General features: G+C 35.7%; 4 protein-coding genes across 4 annotated transcripts; 3 read left to right on the forward strand and 1 right to left on the reverse strand.

The window, feature by feature from the left end:
* Positions 1-9,150: 9,150 nt before the first annotated feature.
* On the forward strand, positions 9,151-9,662 carry HO133_002420 (uncharacterized protein; the record flags this gene model as incomplete). The annotated part of the gene is made up of 2 exons (XM_037293346.1): positions 9,151-9,376; positions 9,433-9,662. 2 exons carry the CDS (start codon positions 9,151-9,153, stop codon positions 9,660-9,662), a joined length of 456 nt encoding a protein of 151 aa, XP_037150999.1.
* An 842-nt stretch (positions 9,663-10,504) lies between these two features.
* HO133_002421 (uncharacterized protein) lies at positions 10,505-11,627 on the reverse strand (the record flags this gene model as incomplete). The annotated part of the gene is made up of 2 exons (XM_037293347.1): positions 10,505-11,431; positions 11,613-11,627. The coding sequence occupies 2 exons, from the start codon at positions 11,625-11,627 to the stop codon at positions 10,505-10,507; spliced, it is 942 nt and encodes a 313-aa protein (XP_037151000.1).
* A 1,118-nt stretch (positions 11,628-12,745) lies between these two features.
* HO133_002422 (uncharacterized protein) lies at positions 12,746-15,489 on the forward strand (the record flags this gene model as incomplete). Its single annotated transcript, XM_037293348.1, has 4 exons — positions 12,746-12,841; positions 12,898-13,314; positions 13,362-14,024; positions 14,074-15,489. The coding sequence occupies 4 exons, from the start codon at positions 12,746-12,748 to the stop codon at positions 15,487-15,489; spliced, it is 2,592 nt and encodes an 863-aa protein (XP_037151001.1).
* Positions 15,490-16,526: 1,037 nt separating this feature from the next.
* Positions 16,527-19,635, forward strand: HO133_002423 (uncharacterized protein; the record flags this gene model as incomplete). Its single annotated transcript, XM_037293349.1, has 11 exons — positions 16,527-16,718; positions 16,772-16,797; positions 16,892-17,126; positions 17,224-17,398; positions 17,448-17,493; positions 17,556-17,724; positions 17,781-17,947; positions 18,001-18,052; positions 18,111-18,266; positions 18,326-18,472; positions 18,547-19,635. The coding sequence occupies 11 exons, from the start codon at positions 16,527-16,529 to the stop codon at positions 19,633-19,635; spliced, it is 2,454 nt and encodes an 817-aa protein (XP_037151002.1).
* Between the last annotated feature and the right edge of the window lie 319 nt (positions 19,636-19,954).

Here is a 19,954-nt window from a genome sequence, read left to right on the forward strand (position 1 = left end):
AGAAATATATTAAGTATATATACGATTTAAGTTTATTTATTAATAGCTTTATTAATATATTTATAATAAGTATTACGAAGCTAATAGATATTAAGATTTAACTTAAGTTAAATATATATTAATAATATTATTAATTTAATTTAATATAATATTATTTTAATAGAGATTATTACTAATAAGAAGTAAGTTATATAAATATAAAATATATATTAAATTTATATTTAATAGCGTTTTTAAGCTTTATATTTTCTCTAAAAATTAATATAATTAAATCTATCTAATTAAATTTAAATATATTAAATATATATTAAATATATATAAAGCTAATATCTTATAGAGTTAAATCTATAAATAATTCTTTAAATAAATATATAATTAATATAGAGACTATCGTATAAATTAGAGTATATATATTATATATATTAAGCTAATACTAAATAGATATATTAATTTTAATTTTATTATAATTTATAAAACTTAATTTTTTTATTAGATAAATAGAGTATATATTAAATATAAGCTTATTATATACTATTATTTATCTATAAATACTTATATTTAACTTAAGAATTTATTTAATTTATTAAATTTTAAATATAATATAAGTTTAGTATCTATTAAATCTACTCTTATTCTCTTAAATAATTTTATAATTAATATTTAATTATATTTAGCTTATATTAAGTATATACTAATAAAAGATTCTTAATTAATTTCTTATAGAACTTTTAAATCTATATATAAGCGTAAAATAAATATATATAATCTTTATATTTTATATATAGTAATTATCTATTTAATATAATAACTTTTCTCTTTATCGTTATTATTCGAAATTATCTATTTTAAACTCTTATAAAAAAACTCGTTATTATAAGTATACTTATTTTATATTTAATATATACTTAATATATATTAATAGCTAAAAAGTCTAAAGAGCTATCTAATAAGTAAAATTAGATATATATTTAATATATATATTACTAACGCTAAGATTAAAATTTCGTTACTTCTCTTATCTTATCTCTATTATTTAAATAAAGTATATACTATTAATAATATTAAAATATTATATATCTATCTTATATATATATAAAGCTTTTATTTAATATATACTATCTAATATAAATTTAACTTTTATTAAATAATATCTTTATATATAATTTTATTTATTTTTTATTTATTTTAATATATATATAGCTTATTCTCTATCTTTATATTAAGATATTATATTAAGATACTTAATATCTACTACTTTTTTATATTAGACTTTAATTTAATATATATTAAGTAATATTACTACTAAAAAAAATTTATTAATATATATTAAATAAAATTTATTATTTACTTATATCTAATATATATTTCTATTATAAATAATTAATTTTTATATTTAACTAATTTTTAATATTAAGATATAAAATAGCTATTATTTTTAGCTAAGTCTAACTTATATCTTATATATATTAATTTTATACTTTATATTTATATTTATCTAATTTTTCTAATATATAAATAATTATTATTTCTCTAAATTCTTAAATTTAAATAAAAGTTTAATAATAATTAAAAAAATTTCTTTATTATAAAATATAATATATATTTTATTCTCTTTTTATATTATTAAGAAATTATTAGAAATTTTAAGAATATTAATAAATATTTAAAAATTAATAATTAATAATATCTAAATAGATTTTTAATAAGAATACTTACTCTCTATAATTATTTAAATCTAATAAATAAAAAATTTGATAGAAGATTTCTAGATAAGTCTATTAGGGTTATATTAAGCGTATTTTAAAGTAATATTTTTTTAATCTTATATAATAGAGGTAAATTAAGCTATAATCTTAGATAAAGTAATTAACTAATATTAAGCGTACGCTAATTTCATATTAGTTATATAAATTATATTTTAAATCTTTAGATTCTATAGCTTTTAATCTAGCTCATATTCTTCTCTTTATCGCTTAAGTTTAATAATTCTTTAACGCTTAATCTATATACGCTATATATACGCCTTATCATTAATTATCTAAATCGAAGACGTATATATATATCTTCGATTTTTATTATTAGATATATTTTTTTATAATAAAAATAGCGATAATAATATACGTCTAATAGAAGTTAAGATTATATATTTTTTTATTAAGATTAATTAAAAAGATAAAGTAATTTTTATAGATTAAGTATTAGTTAAATTTACGCTAGATTTATATTAATTATAATTAATATTAATAATTAAATTTAAACTATTATAAGAATTTCTAGAATTTTATAAAAGACTTAAATTTTAAATTCGTTAAGCGATTTATTATTAATTTTTACGATTTAAGATAAAAAGATTATTATTAGATAATTATATATAAAGTATATACTAAATTTAAGAAAATAGATTAATCTTATCTTTCTTTATTATAAATATAATTATTTATATAGTTTCGCTATTATTTCTTTAAATTTAATTAATTTCTTACTATTCTATTATATTCTTTTTAGTAAATATCTCTTATATATAACTTTTTAATTTATAATTATTAATATATATTTAGTATATATTTAATATATAATTTATTAAAGATAGATAGTAAGTTTAAATATCTAATAATTAATAAAGTTATTATTATTAAAATAATTACTCTTTTTAATTTTTATATTTTTTTAAATATAATATTACTATTTAATTTCTACTTTAAAACTTTCTAGAGTAAATTCTATAAGAATTTATAATACTCTCTTATTATTAATTTATAATTTAAGCTTAAAATAAATTATATATATACTATTTATCTTCTTTATTAAATCTTCTATATTTATTATATTTTAAATCTTATCGACTATAAAGCGAGTTAAGTATTTAGAAAATTTCTTAATAAAATTATATTTAATATATATTTAATAAAAGATTAATATATATTAAAGATACTTATTTTATTATAATTTTAAATCTAGATTATATAAAAAGTTTTTAAATTCTATATTATATAAGTTAATATATATTATATCTAAATAAAAGATATATTATATTTAATTAATTTACTTTTTATTTATATTTATTATTATAATATAAATTTTTAATTTAAAGTAATATAAGTAAAATTAATTAATCTTTAAAATACTTTTTTAAGCACTCTAAATATCTCTATAAATATTTTATAATAGATAATATATATTTCGAGATTTATAAAAACGTAGTAATAGATATTAGTTTTTATTTATAGTTAGTATATATTAATTATAAATAAAGCCTAAATTATATCTATAATTAATATTTATATTCTATTCTATAAGCGAGAAAATATTTATCTTTTCTTATATTATTTTAAAAGCTAGATTTATTTCTATATATTAAATATATTAAAAGACTTTAGCTTATATATATATATAGTATATAATTATATAATACTCTCTATTAAAGTAAATAACTAATTAAATTTATTAATCTTTACTATCTTTTAACTAATTAAAAGTATATTTATATTAAATTTCTATTAAAGTATTTATAAAGTTAAAATAAAGTTTAAAGAAGTAGTATATATTTATTATAAGCTATATATTTACTAAAGCTATATTAAATTTATATTTTAATAATCTCTACTTTCGAATTAAAGTAGAAACTTAATCTTCGATATTTAGACTTTAATAAATTATTTATAGCGAATCTTTATTATATTTCTCTTTAAAACTCGCGAGAAATAAAGAAATAATAAAGCGCTTTAAGAATAATTAGTATATATATAGCGTTTACTTAATATATATTTAACTTATATATAGTTAAATCTAGTAAATTATATTTTTTAATAATTTTAATAATATTATTCGTAATAGCGTTAGAGAGCTTAATTAAATATAGCGAATAATAAGAATATACTTCGCGTAAGATTAATATAAAAAATAAAAAGTAATCTTAATTATTTAGAATATAGAGATTAAACCGTATATTATAACTAAGTAATTTTATCTTATCTTATTTTTAGAAATAATCGAATATTATATAAACTTAATATATATTAAATAGAGAATTAGAATAATAAGATATTTACTTATTATACTATTTATATTATTATATTAAATAATCTATATAAATATAATTCTCTTATAAGAATTATAATCTAAATTAAATAAATTTTTATAGATAATTAAGATTTATATATATAGTCGTAGATAATAAATATCTTACTCGATATTATAACTTTAAATTATTATTTTATAAATAACTAATAAAGATAATCTATAGATTATAAATATATACTTAATATCTACTCTATATATATTTATTTTATTTCGCTTAAATACTATAGACAATTAATTCTAATATATTATAGTATTCGATTATAGACTTTTATAATATACGTCTTATATTTACTAATCTATAAAAAACGTATTATATTAATACTTAATATTTATTTTAAGATATTTCTTAATTAAATAAGAGTAAAATAGAGAATTAAATCTTTATTAAAGATTATTAATATCTATAATATTAACTCGATTATACGCTTAATATAAGATAATTATATCTCGATAAATATATTAATAATATTTAATCTTATCATATTTAAATATTTATTTTTATACTATTTTCTTCTTATTCTTTTTATTCTTTTTAGCTAAAAATTATATTTTAATAGACTTTATTTAAGAATAAATTATATTAATCTCTAAATAATTAAATTATATTTAAATTAAATATATATAGAATCTATTATAAATATATATTAATAAACGAGTAAAGGCCTATGAATTAAATTTATAATCTATTTTTTTAATTAAAATTATTATTAAGAAATAGTTCTTAATATTATATAATATTAATATAATATATAGTTATTCTATTAATCTATATAATCTATAGATATATATATATGAAGAGAGGCGCGCTAAGGTCTAATTAGAAAGGTATATCGAGTATAAAGAATTAATTTATAATAATTATCTATAAAAAATAGAGAAAGACTATATTCTTATAATAAGAAGTATATATATATAATTTTTTCGAATTTCGAAAAGAAATAAAGATATCGAGTTAATTAGTAATATAAATCTTATAAAATCTTTTATTATAGTAAAATCTTTTAAAATAGCTATTAAAGTAAGATATCGAGCGATTTTAATTCGTTTAAATATATATCGTTTGATATTTCTTCTATAAAGATCTAATTAATTATAATCGTTATAGTAGATTCTTCTCTTATAATATTATTATAGTAATATATTATATTAATATAATAAAGATAATAAATTAAGTTATAATAGTATTCTTCGCTTATTAAGTAATAATTTAATATAGAATCGTAGAGAGTATATAACGTGAGATCTTAGAGAGCTAAGTCGTATTCTTAATGATAATAATCTTATTATCGCTTAATTTCTTCGTAGTATTCTCCGTAGTATTCTCTATATTTATCTATTATAGTTTCTTCTTTTACTTCTTCTCTTATAAAGTATTAAATTAAGTAACTAGCTAAGTAATTAATTAAGTAAATAACTAAGTAACTAGCTAACGTAGTAGAATAATAAAAGAAGAATAATTATATAAATAGATGAAAGGATTATTATTCGATTTCGAACGCGTCTAATATAACTATTATATTTAAATATCTATTTAATTTATTAATAGTAGACTAAACTTTATAATTTTTATAGCGTTAGAAAGCGTAAAGCGAGCTCTAAAATTTAAGAAATTATAAAGTAACTATATATATCGTAAGCTGAGTACTTTAAAGTATAAAACTTCTATATATAAATTTTTAATAAAGAAACGCGAAAGAGCTATCGGGCTAATTTAGTCGATCTAATTAAAGAGCGTAGCGAATTCGAATTTATAATTAACTATATATATAAATTTAAGATTTTCAAGCTTAGCTCTATCTTATTCTTTTATATATATTAATTATCTCTTAAATACTTTTATAATTTTCTCTATTAAATTTTAATTTAATATATATAAAATAAAGAATTTTATTTATATTTATCTCGAAATATTTAAATAGAATAATATAATTTTAAATCTTATTAGTTATTACTTTACGCTAGCTATTTTAATTAATAATAATATTTATCTTCTTAACTATATTCTATATATAATTAATATATATAAGTATTAATATAATATAAGTCTTATTATAGAAGTTAAGTCTATAAAGAGAGAAATAATAAGCTCTAAATTCTTTACTTTTAAGTTATTTTATTTATTATTACTTCTATTAAAAGAATCTAATAAATTAAACTAAGTTACTTATTAATATATATATTATATATATAATATAAATATAGTATATATATAAGATATAAGTACTTTAATATTATTTAATTATTAAATAATTTTTACTATAATAGCGTTATAAATTTATTAAATAAATATATTAGATATTATAATATATATTAGATATAAGTAAAAATAAAATTTTACAATAAATAAAAGAGAAAATTTTAAATTTATAAATAAGTTATCTCGCGTAAGCTAATATCGCTAAATTAAATTAAATTTTCTTTATCTCTAATAAGATATTAATATATATTAAGTATATTTATTTTATCTTAAATAAGATATATATACTTAGTATCTACTTATCTCTATCGAATTTTTTTTTATCTTTATCGAGCTATAAGCCCGATTTAAGCGTTCTCGAACCTTCGACTCTTAATTTTTCAATGACTAAGCGTATTACCCTCGATAATAGCTAGTATCGCTTCGAAGTAGCTATTAATTAATCTTTAAACTGATCGATCTAAAATAAAGCGTAAATACTATTATTAGTAACTCAGCTAAAAAAGTTAATTTAAAAAATATCTACGCTTAATAGTTAGATATCTCTATTTAAATCTAAATAAAGTCTTTATAGAAACTACTATTAATATTATATTTCGTTTTATAATTTAAAAAAAAATCTTAAAATTTTAATAGAAAATAAAAAAGTTATTCTATATATTAATAACGTATATCTATTTTTTTAATAAGAGAGCTTAAAAGAACTAGCGAGCTAACTTAGATAGTCTAATTAAAAAATATATTAACCTCGAATTTATAATTAATTATATATATAAATTTAAGATTTTTAAACTTAACTCTATCTTATTCTTTTATATATACTAATATATATAAATATATATTTATCTATTATTAAGTTTATTAGTATATATAAAAGAATAAGATAGAGTTAATCTTAAAAATCTTAAACTTATATATATAGCTAGTTATAAATTTAGAATTATTACGCTCTTTAATTAAATCGATTAAATTATTATAAATAAATAAATTAATATTTATAATTATTAAAAAAATAGATATATATTATTAATATATAGAATAACTTTTTTATTTTCTATTAAAATTTTAAGATCTTTTTTTAAATTATAAAATAAAATATAAGCTTTTAGATAAAAGAAGAATTTTTAAATTTAGTCTTATAATTATTAAAGCGTAAGAAATTCAAATATCGCTTACTAAAGTTCGCTTACTAAAGATCGTTTATTAAAGATCGCTTATCTATTTACTCGATAATTCTAATTAAAAAAATAATTATAAATTTAATTTATAAATCTTTACTCGTACTAGTATACTTAGTTAAGATTAATATACGACTCGATAAAATCTCGAATATAATATTTTTAAACGAATTAAATTATTCGATATTCGATTACTATTACTATATCTTAATAAATCTTCTTTAATTAAGATCGATAAAAATTATAGATTTTTAAAGATATAGAGTAAGTAATTAACGTATATCTTTAATCTATTAACTATAGAAGCTATAACTATTTAAGAGAAGAAGATAATATTTTAGACATATTCTTAATATATTACTTTATTCTATAGTCTAATATCTAAACGAAGATATCTTCTATTATATTATATCTTTTATCTATTTATATAATTTAATAGTCTTATTATTATATCTATTTTATTTATATTAATATTATATCTATATTAGTTTTAATATTATATATCTTTAATCTATTAAAACTATTAACTATAGAGATTATAATTATTTAAGAGAGAAGAATAATATTATAAGCGTATTCTTAATATATTACTTAATTCTATAATTTTACTAGTCGAAAAGATATAAAAAATTTTAAACTTAGAATTTTTTAACTTTTACTTCTTTTCTTTAAAAATTTATATCTCTATAATCTATCTATAGAATCTTATAATTCTTAAAGTTCTATAACGAGACTAGTCTATTTTATACGAGATACTTTTAAAAATACGATAATTTATATATAAAATATCGAGTAAGATTAGAAATATCCTATATCTTTTAGAATAATATCTCGAAAATTACCTAGATTTCATATTAAATATTATATCTTTTCGACCTCTATCTATAATCTAATATCTTAGCGAAGATATCTTCTATTATACTATATCTTCTTTCTATTTATTTATATAATTCGATAGTCTTATTATTCTATTTATCTTATTTATATTAATATTATATCTATATTAATTCTAATACTTAGCTATTAATTAAATTTAAATTAATTATCTAAGATACGAGTAATTTAAATTCTACGAGATTTTAATTTATTTTAAAGAAAGATTATTACGAATTTAGAACTATTAAGATTATTATTAATATTAAAAGTATTAATATATCTAGATTAGCGTATAAATATAAAGAATATAATAAAGAATTTTTTATAAATTAGAGTATTAACTAGATATAAAAGTAATCGTAGAGCTTTTATTATTTATTTAATAGTAGTTGATAGAGATTGCCTAGCCAATGACACTAGTGGGCCTTGGCCATGGTAGATATTAGGCTCTACATCAGTCATACATAGCAGTTATCCTTCTACCTCTGGGACGTACATCATTGGTTCCTCTTATTTCCGGGATGGCGGTGTGCGGGCTTTTTTGCTACGCGGTTGCTCGGCTTCCGGGCGAAGCCGAAGTGTGGCCAAGACTCTTGGCATACGTAGGCTTTTGGCATAGAAGCTTAAGAGGGCGATGCCCCCGTTTTCCTTCTTGCTTCCGTAAGAATTTGTCTTACTACAAGATCCATATACGAAAATATATTTATCTACTACTAAGTCCACATTACGACATAACTCTAGACCTACTTATACTTGATTATATAAGTCTGTCTAACACGTCACTTCCTCTATCCCATTGCGACCCGATCGGCCTTCGCTATGGAAAACACATATATGGACAAAATTCGCGGGGTTGAAGAGATCATTGGCTATCAATTTAGCGATCCTTGGACGATATGGGAAGCGCTTCAAGCCGCCGGGTCGCCGGTCCAGACTATAGGCAATCGAAGACTCGTTGGTGGGAACAGACGTCTCGCGGTGCTAGGCGACCGGGTGCTTGACCTTGCGATCGCAGAAGCGTGGCACGAGGGGATGGAAGCTCGGGGTAACAAAAATACATGACGAAGGATCGCCTGAGGTCACGAGCTGACTTTATTTCAGTTCGATTTGACCAGATCCGACAGGCAGTTGGGGGTAACCTCAACTTGGATAGAATTGGCCGTGTGACTGGTCTGGTGGCATTCGTCAATCAAAACCCTTCGACGCTGGGCGTCGTGTCTCCGGTCACAATGTCTGCCACTGTTGAGGCTGTTCTAGGAGCGGTGTATTTGGACAGCGACATGAATACTGTCAAACGTGTGATGAACACGTTGGGATTGGTGCCAACTTGAAGAGTGGGCCCCAAGCGCAAGCCAGTAACGTATACCCTTTCTCCCCCACCCCACCTCTGGTGAAACGCTATGCGAGTTAATGTGACTTTGTAAATATAGCCTTTGCATGGGGGATCCTCGGAGCTTCCGCATCGCGGTCCTCTCGCTGGTTGCGATGATTGAAACCGCGTTCTTCTCCATTTCAGGGTCTCTACTGCGGATAGAATGAGCAGTCGAATCCGCAGTGGGCAACCCTTTTCTGGGAAGAGCTCGGATAGCAGCGTCGGAGCCCAGCGGAAGGACGGCGATGAGGCGGATCCAAGGAACCCCCATGCCGCAGGATGTTTTGCCTGAGCCACAATAAGATCGGTTGCCAGAAGAATTTGACCGGGTGATACGGCTTCTAATTGCTTGCAATAGATGCCACTACCCTTGATGATGGACAAAAGCGCTTGTGATTTTCTTTATTCCTCGCGAGAGCATCTGGTTGCTGGGACTCGCAAACACGGTCGATGTTCTTGATTTCTGCGACGACCTCTTCAACAGAGGTCCGAATTTTGCTTTACCCGCATGTAATCAGTATCTCTTCAACAGAGATCTGATCTGATCCTGTTTCGTCATGTACCCAATCAATAGATCCTCAGTTACACAGACAAATAACAGAAATAGCGTGACTTAAATGAACGTCCTCGAATCCCCCATTGCAAGATTTCTGGGCAAATTGCACCCGCTACGGAGGGCCACCAACCCTTGTAGCCCTATAACACCTTGGTGTTGACACGACCCGTTCCCGAGCGTCGCCATGTTATGCTCTTGCACCACCACCCAATCTCGACACTTTGGCCGTTAGTGTCGATCGGAGTCTACCCTTGAGTCTCAGCTTCGACTGTGAACTCATCTGACGACCAAAAACCGGCAAAATCTTTGTGTAAAAACACTCTATACTCTACCGATACCAGCGCTTGGCCAGGGAAAATAGTATTGTTCGGCATCGGCGGCCGTTGTCCCATAATTTCGATGATGAAACGCAAGGCTTTGTGAACCAGACGGCTCTTCTCTTGCACATGGTCGAGGCCCTTGAGGTCGACCACGGCTAATATCATGCCAGGCAGCTCTACCCGCCTTCTGCGCGAAAAGCGAAATCCGGAGGCGTGGTAGGCATCGAAATCTCGAGTCCCAATGCGGAAGGTCTGCGTCGAAGCACCGATGAGACTCTTGATTGCAGGAATAGATGCATCGAGGGTGGGAATGCTTGCGAAGCCAACCCAGAAGTCAAACTCGATTGTCTTGATCGCGGGTGCCAGTCCAAGCAGTCGACCAACCCAGTCATTTCTGGCTAGTTCCAACGGCGCGGCCGCGACGTGTTTGATCAAATGACGAGAGGTTTTGGGGAGTAGGGACGGGTCATGAATTTTGGGCAGCCCGACAAGACGGCGGAGGAATTGGTGATTGATGTTAAGATGATCGGCAATCTGCGTAGTACCGAGGAAGAGAAAGGTGTTCTCCCCGTACAGAACGGGATAGGCTTCGGCGGAGATGGAGCGATTGACGGCGAGGATGGCGGGATAGAGCTTGGGAGTGGAATAGCTTCGGCCACCCACTGCCTTTTCAAGATGACAGCACTGGGGTTTTCCGTCGAGCAGTAGGCTGTATATCTGGAGTCGAAGCTCGAAGGGCAGAGACTCGAATCTTGACCTGGGTGGAATGGCGGGGCGAAGAGGCAAGGTCTCTGTCGTTGGGATCCGATTATGGATCCGCTGTAGCGCAAGCATACTTTTATGCTCTAGTCTCTGGTGGTTTGTTCATACAGGGTATTGGTCGTAAACAGGCGAGCAAACATCTTCCACCGACTACCTTATGACTCTCCCAATGTTCGCAGCCTTTACTAACTGCTAAGACCGCTAAGGTATGGGTACCTTAGTAGATGCACAGTCAGCCTGAGGGAAGCCCCGGCAACCAATCGGTCAATACTTTCGTGTCTTGCATTTTGCGTATCTGCGAAAGCTTCACATCCAATCTTGACCCCCACACCACCTGCATAATTCTACAGACTCTTGAACAATGTAGATATCAAAGAGTGTGTTGTCAAGAGAATTGATGTTCGATTCTTGTGACTCCGATACCGCCGGAATATCGCAATTGAGCGGGTACTAATCGGAATACAACGGATACAAGAATCTTGTAGACTTCAATTCTTCGAACCTCTCGATCTCGACAAATCTTCAGTCACTTTGTAAATTCCGACAGCATTAGTATCGCACAAAATCAGAATACCAGCTTCTATATACACTCTTTTTTGACACATGCATTATGCATCACTCTATGCATCTGTACAGTTGGTGTGGTGGGGCTCGGGGTCCGGGAACCCGATTGCACCGAAGGCGCGAGAAAGTCACAAAACTTATCTTCTATCAATACTTGTATGTAACGCGACAACGGAGGCCACGATCACACAAGTTTCAGTACGTTAACTTCTTTAGTCGAGTGGCTAAAAAATGATATCTTATACAAAACAGAAACGCACCTTGCGCCGTCGAAGAATTATCCGACGTGGAGAATCCGCCTCGGTGAATGCCAAGCTTTCGCAAGCGTCTTGCGATTAGACTTAGAGTACGCTAAAAGGGCCAGCTTACTCTAATAAACGCGCCTGCCGAGGTGCGCTAAGAGTCTAGATTCTACTTACTTACTTTACTTTAGAAGAGCCGTCAAGCCTCCACCACCCAACAAAGTAACCACCTGGATGCGGCAGGAGAGAGCGCAAAAGAGCGGTCAAAAAACTGAGATGGATCACATGATGATTATTCATGTAACTCTCTCTTCCTTCGATCGACCATGGCTGATCGATAGAGTCTGTGCTGTGACGGGCGGGCAAGGCCTAGCCTTGTTTTAAAAAGAGAAAGGAACCATTGTTTGCAGCTATGTTTGCAGCCACTCTCACCACATTGACCTGCGCGCGTGGGGTAGGTATTGACTTGTCTTGAATACCTACCTTAATTCCAACATTCTTCTCATCGGACACTGCTCTCTTACATTCTTCTCTCCTGTCGCTGCGCTCATTGCATCTCACTGCCCCACTAACACCACCACCGAAGCCTGCGGTCGCCATGGTCGTCAGAGCCCCCGGCCAAGGAGGCATCCTCCAGGGGTCCAATCCCTCCACTTACGACCCGAAGAACCCCATTTACGTCTTCATCATCCAGGTATGTCTCTCCATTGATCTGCCGGCGGACCCGATACTGACCCATCGTCGTTCTAGGCTGGCATTATCCTCATTTTCACCCGACTCCTCCACCTACCTCTTTCCAAGATCAGACAGCCAAGGGTCATCGCAGAGGTCATAGGCGGCATACTACTCGGTCCCTCTGTCCTCGGCCGTGCCCCAGGTTTCACCAATGCAATTTTCCCCGCAGCTTCCATGCCCACACTCTCAACGGCGGCCAACGTTGGTCTGATCCTCTTCCTCTTCCTTGTAGGACTCGAGGTGGACTTGCGGCTACTGGTCAGGAATTGGAGGATAGCGCTCAGTGTTGGAGCTGCCGGTATGGCTCTCCCATTCGGGCTGGGATGTGCAATTGCATACGGACTCTACCATCAATTCCGCGATGATAAGGGTCTCGTGCCCATCAGCCTCGGGACATATTTGCTCTTTATCGGTGTTGCCATGGCCATCACGGTAGGCCTAAATCATCCTGGCTGTTTGCGAATGCTAAGCACATGCAGGCTTTCCCAGTACTCTGCAGAATCCTGACCGAGCTGAAGCTACTTCAAACCCAAGTCGGTGTTGTCGTCTTATCCGCAGGCGTCGCGAATGATGTGGTTGGCTGGATCCTGCTAGCTTTGTGCGTCGCCATTGTCAACGCTGGATCCGGAATCACGGCTCTATACGTTCTCCTCACATGCGTCGCCTATGTGCTTTTCCTTGTTTACGCCATCCGCCCAGCTTTCCTGTGGCTCTTGCGGCGCAGTGGTAGCATTCACAACGGCCCCACTCAATCCGTGGTGGCTCTGACTGTGCTGATGGTCTTCGCCTCAGCTTTCTTCACGGGCATCATTGGAGTCCACCCAATCTTTGGAGCTTTCCTGATGGGGTTGATCTGTCCCCACGAAGGAGGATTTGCCATCAAGCTCACAGAGAAGCTTGAGGACCTGGTCACCGTATTCTTCCTCCCACTTTACTTCGCACTCTCGGGTTTGAGCACCAACCTCGGCCTCCTCGACAATGGAATTACTTGGGCGTATGTCGTCGGAGTCATCGCGGTGGCATTCATCGCAAAGGTTGCCGGTGGTACCCTTGCTGCGAGAGCCAACAAGCTTGTGTGGAGGGAGAGCTTCACTATTGGTGTTCTGATGAGTTGCAAAGGCTTGGTAGAGCTGATCGTATTGGTGAGCCTTACGGATCCCCTCTCCCCTGCAGGGATACTGACTGGTTCAGAACATCGGTCTCCAAGCAAAGATCCTGAGTCAGCGTACCTTTACCATCTTCGTCGTCATGGCTTTGGTCACCACCTTTGCCACAACACCCATAACACTCGCGCTCTTCCCACCCTCGTACCAGAAGAAGCTCGCTGCTTGGAAGCGAGGTGATATCAACTGGGACGGGAGCCGACTTGATTCGGAAGACGCTGCAGGCAGCTTTGGGGGGTCTGTGGCGGGCAAACCGCAGATCACGGAATGTCGAAGGCTTCTCGTCTGCCTCCGACTTGACAGTTTGCCCAGTATATTCACCTTCGTTGCTCTCTTGGGCGGTGAGAGGTCTAATACTGCGGTTGCTAAGGTTCACCCTCGCAAGGATGGCAAAGTCGCAGGAACCGAGACAGAGAGGCAATCCTCAGGCCCGCAGCGACCCCTCGAAGTGCATGGACTTCGAATGCTAGAGCTCACGGAACGTCTCTCGTCTGTGATGAAAGAGTCCGAAGCAGACGACTGGTCGAATCGAGATCCCGTGGTGAACGCTTTTCACACCTTTGGCCAGCTCAACAATGTTGCTGTTTCCGGAGAAGTACAATTCGCACCTGAAACACAGTACGCCGCCATGCTGGGTGAACGGGCAACGGACACTACATCTGATATGGTCTTACTTCCTTGGAGCGAGAGTGGTAGCCTTTCCGAAATCGCCACGGCGCCTTTTGGTGAAGGGACTCATGGTACTTTCAGCAATGCGTCATATAATTCCTTTGTCTATGACTTCTTCCAAAGCGCACCATGCAACGCAGCGGTGTTCATCAACAACGGCTTTGGTGCGATCCCACGCGAAGAGCCGCGGTCATTGACCCGCGTTGCTACCGACCTCAGCTTGCGAAGCAATGGGTTACATACGACGGCACCGCTCCGAGATCTCAGTCATCACATCTTCTTCCCCTATGTCGGATCAGTGGATGACCGGGTCGCGCTGCGCTTCGTTCTGCGACTGGCCCGGAACCCGAATGTCACCGCTACCATTGTGCATGTGAAGGGACCGAGCGATGAGACCATGGTGGCTGGAACGGGCAAGAGCAATGCCACCGTTGTCACGAGCGTTGTGCCGGAAAGTGATAGCGAGGCATTCTTCCAGTCGATGGCCGACTCCTTACCGGGAGAAATGCAATCGCGCGTCTTCTTCGATACGGTTGAGACGCTGAACACATGGGATGAGTGTGTGGAACGCGCCAAGGCGGAGGTTGGGCTCTCGCCCAAGAACGCAGGTGACCTGGTGGTGCTGGGCCGAGGTCAGCGAGGCATGTCGTACGACGGCACCGATGTCTCGAAAGGGGATGTTGATCAAAGCCTGAGTCATATGAGCAAGGCTCTGATCAGCGGCAACGTCAAGGCTAGCATTTTGGTTATCCAAGCGGTGCGGAAGGGGTACTAGGGTTGCATGGCTGCATTCCGTTCTGGGGGGTAGCAGATGTTGCATGCATGTTTATTGTGGAGAAATGTTTCGAGGAGTGATGTACTGTATTTACGATGGTCACAATCGTCTCTCTCAAGTCGCACGTCGTACACTAGTATATACAGCGGAGAGTTGAACATTTCGCGTGGGATTGATTTTTCATCACCCTTCGTGCTTACACCAAGCAAATCCGAACTATTCATTCTTTAATTTTCTGGGTGACATATTTTCTATCACGCTCATGGCACTGCAGCCAGTAAGCCTAGAGTACTGGTAAGATTAAGGTACCTAAGGTATGACCTGGAAAAGCTCGGACCCCGCGATCAAGAAGCTAAGGCAGCGGCCCGTTCCTAGGCTCGAGCAAGATAGTTAGTGGGGCACGTTCTGCTTGGCATCCGCTTGTACTGTTGTAGAACATCTAGATCCCTACCACCAGTCGTAGAAATGATACAGGACCCGAGCAGCTGAAAATTGCCCGACGTCGCGTGTGTTTGGTCGACCGTCGATACCAATATTATTGTACCGTCACCATATCGGCTCGGCCGAGGGTGGGGGTTTTGTACGTTGCATGCATGCCTGGGTTTTCATTGGGCCAAAAAATGCCGCAACATTTGGATTTTCCCCGAAGGCACCCCACGTGCTGCAGCAGCTTCCAAACGAATTTTCCTAAAACTGTTCACCGTTTTGACCCTGTTTCTCGACTGCGTGATGCACTGATACACTGATACACCAACCTTGATCCGGTCGTAGTGCAGGGGGCGCAGTCATCAATGGGCGTTGTAGATTATGCCCGTCGCTGGAAGAAGTGATGCATTTCATAGGCCGGATGATACGGTCGGTGGAGCTGGACCCTGACCCTGTCTTACTTTTCTTTGTCTTATGGAAGGCTTAACAATGTTGCCCTGTCTCTCTTTTTCCTTCTTTCCATTCCTTCCATCCATCATTCCCCGCGGGCCCGCTATCCTATCTCCCTTCCACCTCTCGGTGTTTGTTTGTGTACATAGAAAAACCCAATCATGCAAACACTTCCCCCCCTATCGTCAAGTCACATCCACATCGCTGATGATGCGGTCGATCGCATCCCCTCCGTCGGCACTGGTGCCTACGCGCACCAGCAGCGATTGGAAAAGCCGGGCTTGAGCAGGTATAGCACGGAGGAGAAGGAGGTCGAGGAAGAAGAGGATGGGAGGGATGTGAGGAAGAAGCAGGTACGCTGACTCTATCTCACATCTGACCAACCCTCGCTGACACCGAGCCCCAGACTTTCCGAGGCAAATACCTCTTCTGGTACGTCCCTCGATCCCTCCCTTCAGGCTCCCTCTTTCCACGACCCGTGAACCCAGTCGACTTGTTCCCCTTTACCGATCTAACATCTCCTTAGGCTCGCGTACCAATCCATTGGCGTCATCTACGGCGACATCGGCACCTCCCCCCTCTACGTCTACTCTTCAACCTTCAGCTCCGAGCCCAGCCGGGATGACCTCCTCGGCGCGCTCTCCTTGATCATCTGGACCTTGACGCTGATGGTTAGCGTCAAGTATGTTACCATTGTCCTCAGGGCGGATGATGAGGGTGAGGGGGGGACGTTCGCTGTCTATAGTTTGTTGTCGAGATATGTATGTGCTCGTCTCATCTTTGTGGTTGGGGAAGTAGTACGGAAGGGGGGAGAGGGGAGGTGTGAGGAGCAATGCTAATACGGTGATGGGATCATAGGCAAACATCGTGAGACGCGATCCAAGAGAAGAGAGGGGCATCAAGATGGAGAGGGTCAAGACTAATGAATTGAGCACCGGCAGCAAGTCTGCGAGGAATTTCATGGAAAGGAGTGCATTCATGAAGGCCTTGTTGAAGGTTGTGGGGGTGTTGGGAGTGTCATTGGTCATGTCCGGTATGTTGAAAGGGCCTTTGTTGGTCTGACGGGACTGACCGTATCTTAGATGGTGTCCTCACCCCAGCTCAATCTGTTCTGGGTGCCATTCAGGGGTAAGTAGTCTCTCTACTCTCCCTTCGGCTCGCTATATCTGGGTACTTAAGCAAGTTCGCAGCCTGGAAATCGTCAAGTCTGACATCTCCTCATCCACCATCGTCGGCACGACTTGCGCCATCTTGATCTGCCTTTTCCTGATTCAGCCTCTGGGTACATCCAAGATTGGAAGTGCCTTTGCGCCAATTGTCATCATTTGGCTGCTCTTCAATCTCGCCTTTGGCATCTACGTAAGCTGCCTTCATCCACCCCCACGCCTTGCCAATGAACTGACAAGCTCGGCAAGAATCTGGTCTTCTTTGACCACTCGGTCCTGAAAGCATTCTCGCCCTACTTTGCCGGGGCATACTTTGTACGCAACAAGACCGACGGATGGCGGTCCCTTGGAGGCATTCTGCTCGCTTTCACAGGCGTTGAAGCATTGTTCGCCGATCTCGGTGCTTTTACCAGGAGGTAAGCACTGACTCCTGGCTTAGCTCTCCAATCGAAGCTTAACTGTCGTCCAGGGCCATCCAGCTCTCGTGGTTGTGCTTCGGATTTCCATGTCTTTTGCTGGCGGTAAGCTCTCTCCTATTTGACATAAATGTATGTCTTCCAATCTCTGATTCATACGCAGTACATCGGTCAAGCTGCGTATATCAGCCAGAACAAGGGTGCCTATTCCAACCCCTTCTTCAACTCTGTGCCTCCGGGCATGTTCTACCCTAGTTTGGTCGTTGCCATCCTTGCGGCTATTGTGGCAAGTCAGACTATGATCACTGCGACCTTTCAAGTAAGAGTAGCCCATGAATTAGTCGCAAATCGATCATCGGAACACTGACTCTTATTTAGCTGTTGTCCCAAATAATCAAGTTGTCATACTTCCCACAAATCAAAATGAAACACACATCGAGGATCTTCCACGGTCAAATCTACATTCCGTGGGTCAATTGGATTCTCATGGTCGGCACGATTTGCGTCACAGCGGCGTATAGCAATGTGCGCACCTATCTCTTTGCCGATTGCCCCATCTTTCTCATCACGCAACGAAGCTGACCCAGATCAACCACTAGACAACGAAGCTCGGAGAAGCCTACGGCGTCTGCGTCATCCTTGTCACCTTCATCACCACCTGCATGGTGTCCCTCGTAGCCTTGATCATCTGGCGCCTGCACTTCCTGATCGTTGTCGCCGGTTTCCTGGTTTTTGGCACCCTCGACGGTCTCTATCTCTCATCTGCACTCACAAAGGTCCCCAACGGCGCTTGGTTCACGCTTTGTCTCGCTATTCTATTGTCGAGTATCTTCGTCCTCTGGCGCTATGGGAAAGAGAACCAGTGGCGTGCCGAAGGCGAGGATAGGATCTCTCCTAGGCAGCTACTGACGGAATTGCCAAAGGATGCGGAAAAAGATGGTGATGCACCTATACTGCGCCTCTCGTCCAGTATGGGTGGTGCGCCGGTCAGCCGGCTTCGAGGCGTGGGTATCTTCTTCGATAAGACAGGCAGTCCGAATGGTACTCCGTCCGTCTTCATCCACTTCTTGCAGAAATTCCAGGCTGCCCCTGCTGTCGTCGTCTTCTTCCACATCCGACCTCTCTCAACCCCGACGGTAGCGCCCGAAGACCGTTTCAGCGTATCCAGATGTTTCACGCGCACCAGCTCGAAGAGCACATTGCAGGACTTCTACCGTGTCACCATCCGCCACGGCTACGCGGACGAAGTCATAACCAGCGACCTCGGTCTCCTCATCTACGAAAACATCCGCAAATTCATCATCCACGACCGCGGCATGTCCACCGCACCTACCCCCTCACCCGAGTCCAACAACTCCACCTCCGAAGACTCCACCTCCTCTTCCGACCCCCCCACCAACGCCCCCTTCAACATCTCGGCCGAGTCCGCAAACACCAGCAAACAGCAACACGTCCGCCAAGCCCTCGCTTCCTTGCAAGCGGCGTACGATGACCAGGTCGTGCACATCGTGGGCAAAGAACAGATGCGTATCCGCGAGGTGCGGGGGTGGGGCAACGTGGGCGGCATGTCCAGGAAGATCGTCCTCGCGGCGTTCCTGTGGTTGAGGAGTAACACGGGCAGTAAGGTGGCGAACATGAACCTCGATGTCGAGAAGTTGGTCGAGGTGGGGTTTGTAAAGCTCATTTGACAGGAGGAGGGTGGGATGAATTGAAGATTTTTCCGTTCAGCTGGGTGGATAGGTTGGAAGAGTGATACGGTCTTTTGTTTCGATTGATTGATTGATTGATTGATTGATTGATTGATCGATCGATCGAGTCTCACTAACCATCCATGAACCTACCCTTCTCCCTTCGCTCCATCACCAGCCCCCTCCCACCTTCGCCGCCCTTTTTTTTTTTTTTTGTGGATACAACATTACTTCCCCCCAGCTTCCAATCCGATCCGCTCCGCGCACCGAGACGTCGGCGACGTCGCCGTTCGAATCTCTTCTCGGGGCTGTCTCGGAG

The sequence above is a fragment of the Letharia lupina genome (assembly GCF_014066315.1).
Source record: "Letharia lupina isolate WasteWater1 chromosome Unknown contig_14, whole genome shotgun sequence".
Lineage (NCBI taxonomy): Eukaryota > Fungi > Ascomycota > Lecanoromycetes > Lecanorales > Parmeliaceae > Letharia > Letharia lupina.